The 5,998-nt window shown below is 37.6% G+C and overlaps 1 protein-coding gene across 1 annotated transcript; it reads left to right on the forward strand.

Moving 5' to 3' along the window:
* The first annotated feature begins 4,867 nt into the window (after positions 1 to 4,867).
* Positions 4,868 to 5,593, forward strand: LOC142180927 (uncharacterized). The gene is made up of 2 exons (XM_075253033.1): positions 4,868 to 4,875; positions 5,131 to 5,593. Exons 1-2 carry the CDS (start codon positions 4,868 to 4,870, stop codon positions 5,591 to 5,593), a joined length of 471 nt encoding a protein of 156 aa, XP_075109134.1.
* Positions 5,594 to 5,998: the final 405 nt, after the last annotated feature.

The raw sequence follows: 5,998 nt of genomic DNA on the forward strand, positions 1-5,998 counted from the left end.
AAAACGTGATTCTACTGTGAAATTAACCTAGAAATTCATGAAACTTAAGCTAAAAATAAAAGAACTAGGGCTTGGGATTTTGAACTTTTGAATTGGGATTGGAAGGACCATTTGAGGTCGGATTTGAGAACTTTTGATATGTATGAACTCGTGGAAGGATAAGGAACCTGTTGGTGTAAAAATTTCTGAGTTTTGAGAAGTGGACCCGGGGCTCAGGTTTTTCTAATTTTGGGATTTTTGATATTTTTTGATTGTTTTCGCTTGGGCTTTGTTCCCTTAGCATTTTGTGACGTATTCGTTCTGCTTTTGGTTAGATTCGACGCACGTGGAGGCTATTCGAGGGGCAAAGGCATCGCGAGCTAGAGTTGTAGCCGGTTCGAGGTGAGTAATGAATGTAAATGATGTCCTGAGGGTTTGAAACCCCGGATTGCACATCGTAGTACTATATTGAGGTGAGACACGCGCTCGATGATGAGCGTGGAGTCATTTACTATTGGAGATTGTGACTTGGTCCATCCCGATTGATGATTTTTCCGCGTAGTTGACTGAAACTTATTTATTATCATCATGATTTGGGTTGATTGCCATATTTGGGCTTCGTGCCAACTATTTGAACCCTCCGGGGATTTTTATCGCTAATTCCTCACTGTTTGACTTATTACTTGAACTCAGTCCTGTTGATATTTACGGTTTTACAAATCCAGCCAGTTTTATTTCATATTTGAAATTTAAATGATATTTCTAAATAATGTTTCGGGCTGAGAACTACTAATTTACTAATGCCCGAGGGGCTTGTGATGATTTTCGGACTAAGGGAGGCCGAGGGCCATATGTGAGGATATGTTGAGTGATATGAGGCTGAGGGCCTGAGATACTTTTATATGCCACGAGGTTTGTTGATATAGAGCTTGGGCCGTAAGGGGCCCCTCCGGAGTATGCACCCCCACAGTGAGCGCGGGAACCCATCATGAGTTGAGAGTGAGCCCGAGGGGTTGATACTGTACTGGGAGTGAGCCTGAGGGGCTGATTTCTACTTGTTATTTACCTGCTAAATTACCTGTTTTACTTGGTTTAAAGGAATTTCATCCGAATTCTTCATGGATTTACTACTTTAAGTGATTTTACTGCTTGATATAGAATTGCTTTGTGCCTTTACATGTTTTCTTGCTTTCAGCCATTATTTATATTTATTACTCACTGGGTCGGAGTACTCACATTACTCCCTGCACCGTGTGTACAAATTCAGGCATCGCAGGGTCCACTCCTGAGTGCTGATCTTCCCAGTCCGGGCAGTGTTTTCGGAGATCACGAGGTAGTTGTTGGCGTTCGCAACCCCCGTGCCTCCCTTATCTTACTATTTTCATGTTCTTGAACTTCTGTATCGGATTTCATATCTAGTAGACTGGTATCCGGATTTATTAGTTGCTCATGACTTGTGACACCCCGGTTAGGGCTGTGTCGGGATGGTTTCTTCTTTTATTATCGTTATTTCCGCAAATTATGGTTATTATATCATGTTTTAGAACTATTTATGGTATTTAATTGTTTAAAAGAGGTGGTATGTTTTGGTCTGGCTGGCCTTGTCTTCACGAGAGGCGTCATCACGACCGGGTTCGGGGTTAGGGTCGTGACACATCCTCTGACTAGCTTTGGCCACATTTTCACAGTCCAAAACCACGAAACAATATACTCATAAGAATTTCCAGTCTCCAAATACATAGCACACACGAATCACCATATCTGATCCCAACTCCACCGCCCGAATATCTAACACATCTCTAATACATGATTATCCCACGAGGAATACTTCTATAATTCTTATGTGCCACAAAGGAAAATTTGAACATCAACAGTCGATCAACTAGGAGAGTGCCGCCATACAAATGAAGTATCTATAAATCAAAACACATGAGTGCCCCTTCTAAAACTTACGCTCTCATCAAGCCATATCTATTAATAATATCATTTATCTAGTCGTCTGAGATCGTCCATGCTGCCTAAGAATTCATGTCCTTCCCTTCAAAACTGAACTGTGACCTTACACATGCAAATCTCAATCCTACACAACACACCGCATATATCATGCCATCATATGAAAAATATGAGAACTTCATAATTCACTCTGAATCACAAGCAACTACGTACTCAATTAGTAAAGTACTATAAATTTGATTTCATCTAGAGAAAATCACTATACATCACATGCTCCTCACGCCAGGAGGAAATATACTTCTCGAACTGTGGTAGAAACAATTGAGAACTCTTCAAAACCCATTTGCCCATAATCAAGCCATTAGAACTAAATCTCTTTAACTCAACCAATCCACGCAGGTCACCAAAAAGCCAAGAGCATTACAACGAAACACCTATCAAGACTAGCCACATCATAAGTACCTAAGGAACCGATTTTATCCATTACTGTGTTGGTCCAACCTACTACCTATTTGTCCTAATTCTCCGAGTTCCTCCTGAATTACCTTCAAATTGATATTTTTCCTCGCCATATTACCACATCGTCCTAAGGCTCATAAGCCGTTGAATGCTCTCTTAAGCACCCCAAAAAAATACCACAACCGAGATACTCGCTCCGAAAAGACCTCTTGCAAATTTCAAGCAGTTCTTTTACCTTTCTGATACTGAAATGTTGAATCTATAAGGATATAGAAATACCGAGAGTCCCGACACTGTCCAATGAAGATCTCATTTTCTAATCATATACAAATCCTGAAAGTTCCCAATTGCTACATTTAAATCTTGCATCCATTAGAACCATTCTTGAGAGTCTTCCACTCTACTCAGATCTCAATTAAACCGACCAAGCGTACCAAACTACCTATGCCCCAATAGCACAACAACACCCAAAGAATTAATCCACTCTCCCAAGCAACTGAGTGAACCCCTAATTCATGCACACTACATCATTTACGAATAGTAACTTAGTCATTAAATGTTTCCCATATACCCACAAAACATAATACAACTTGTATCCAAAAATTCCTTTACTCGAGTCATCATCGATCTCTACCTCTGCAAATCATAATTTATTCACAAGTGTACCTCAAACGCGAAACTAATACAATACATAACCGTGCAATCATCCCATCGATAGTAAACTCCCCCACTTAGCTCAAAGCCAAGGAATAAAGCATCTGATAACATACAATACCCACCCCCATACTGGCATAATAAAACAATAGAATTCAACTAAATTCTTCCTAAGCTCATGTAACACAAACCACATTATACCTCAAATCATTTGCAAATCACACCTTCATCCTCGTAACAATCAAGCCAACTTCCACAAGCAATCCACACTCAAATTGCACTACATATAATTCACTGGTAAAAAGAACTCTCAACAAAACAACATAGGGATCACACAACCTCAGGACACCCCGCAGACGATAACACACTTGCTTAGCCTTAAACTAACATCTTTCTTTACCCTTCCATAGTCACAACTACTACGCAATTACTTAATCATACTGATTCTGAACTCATCAATAAGACATGAGAATCTAATTCATTCCACAGTTAAACAACATGAAGGATCCTTGAATACACTCATAACTCAAGACTATATGTCCTATTAGGAAAGAAATCAAGCACCCTATAGTCCTTTCTACACCTCAAGCAAACCCTTATTGTCACATTCAACCCATATGAACATATCCTGCAGTTATACACTACTCATCACGTATCCATGCAGCCACAAATTCCACTAATAGGGACACTACCATACATATAAATCTAAAAGCACATGCTCATAGAGTCAACATATCTGTGCTTAAGCTACAGTCAAAACCCGGCCTCAAGTTCTCTATACTGGCCTATAATCAGCATACTAAAATCACATCTTGCACCTCATCCCTATAATCATAAATCGTCGATGCACAACTGATACCGAGCGCTCATGTGCGCATACAAATACATGTGGTATCATGAGCATGATATTTAAACTGATAATCTTCGATCGAAGAGATTAATTTCAAAATATACCGAGAGAAAGAATCTGGCCGAATGAATGTAGTAACGTTTTGGTGAATATGAACCTTTAAATATATGATTCTTATGATTATGTGTAACTGTTCGTGACTATCCTAAAAGGAAGGGGAGAAAATCCTTTTCCTCTTATTCTCGTTGTATGTTCTGAGAATTAAGAATGCTTTTGAATGTGTCAATAGCTTTAAGTAATAAGAGTAGTATAGCCTTGTACATTCAATTACTTATCATGAATCACATTCTATTGCCAGCAAACTATAAGGATTGGTACTGTTAGTATGAAATTTTTTTATGCCGCTGTGGGCTTCAAAATCTGAAAGGTCCTATATTATTGTTAATAATAAAATAAAGACGAATGGAGAAGACTTAGCCTTGAAGGTGGCGCCGCTGATAATTCTGGCATATTTAAAGGAATTAGGTTATGAAATTTCTTTCACAAAATTATTATTTTATTAAAATAAAAAATAATTACTTTATTATGTATCTGTTGTAGAGATATTTAATTTAGCTTCTCATCTCTTATAATATTTTGGATTATTAAGTTGTGAAGCCATTTATTGTTTATTTTATGTATGTAATTAATGTGTATATAGTTTGTTAGTGACCAAACTAGATTGTTTAAAGTATTCATATGCATAAAATCTTATGATCTCTATTTTGTGTGTGCATTTATGCTATATAGTTTATTAGTCACCAAAGTGGCCAAACTAGTTTGTTTATGAAAATATGCATACATAAAATTGTAGTTTATCCATGCAATTAATGAAATGCCTATAATAAAAATTAGTGGATAAATTAATTTTCACTATTGCTAGAACTTAAGGATTTGCCCAAAGGTGAATAAATTATTTTATGAATAGTGAATATGATGAGGTAAATTAATATTCTTAGTCAGATATATATTGTCTGTCCAAAGATGACATATATATTTGGTTAAAAATATTTAATTACGTATTAAAGATTAAATGGCATTTAAATTATGATAGTGTGTCGTAGTATTTACCCAAAGTAGAATTGCGATATGTTTTAACTGTTTTGTTGAATCCACATTGATTTGTGAGCATGTATTATCTATTTTGCCGCTATTCCTTTTCATTCGCTTGCTTCGTCTGTTACTGTGTTCAACAGATTGAACTTCTCTGAATGGCGTGAACAAGTCCAGTTCCACTTAGGTGTAATGGATCTTGACTTGGCTCTGCTGAATGATAAGCCCGCTACCATTACTGATTCGAGCAGTGCGGATGAGAAGTCTTACCATAAAGCATGGGAACGCTCTAACAGGCTAAGCCTTATGTTTATGCGAATGAATATTGCCAAAAACATTAAGAGTACTATTCCACAAATAGAAAGTGCCAGGGAATACCGGAAGTTTGTGGAAGAACGTTTTCGTTCTGCAGATAAGTCTCTCGCTGGTACACTAATGGCTGAACTCACGACCATGAAGTTTGATGGGTCGCGTAGTATGCAAAATCATATCATCGAGATGACTAACATTGCAACAAGACTTCAGACCTTGGAGATGAAAGTGGATGATTCCTTCTTGGTTCAGTTTATTCTAAACTCGTTGCCTCCTAAGTATGGACCTTTTTAAATTAACTACAACATTATTAAGGATAAGTGGAATGTTAGTGAATTTTCCAGTATGCTTACTCAAGAGGAGTCAAGACTTAAGAAGCAAGAGAGTCATTCAATTAACCTCATGGGTCAAGGAGCTGGTAAAGGACTTAAAGTGAAGGCCAACAAGCTCAAGAAGAAGAAAGCACCTGCTAAAGCTCAACAGGATGCTAACAAGGAACATAAGGCAGATACGTGTTGTTTTTGTAATAAGGAAGGGCACTATCAGAAAGATTGCCTGAAACGTAAAGCTTGGTTCGAAAAGAAAGGTACAATTAGTGCTTTTGTATGTTTCGAATCAAATTTAGTAGAAGTTCCTAATAATACTTGGTGGCTTGATTCTGGTGCAACTACTCAATTATCTACTACGTTGCAGGGATTC

The sequence above is a fragment of the Nicotiana tabacum genome, chromosome 5 (assembly GCF_000715075.1).
Source record: "Nicotiana tabacum cultivar K326 chromosome 5, ASM71507v2, whole genome shotgun sequence".
Taxonomy (NCBI): Eukaryota; Viridiplantae; Streptophyta; class Magnoliopsida; order Solanales; family Solanaceae; genus Nicotiana; species Nicotiana tabacum.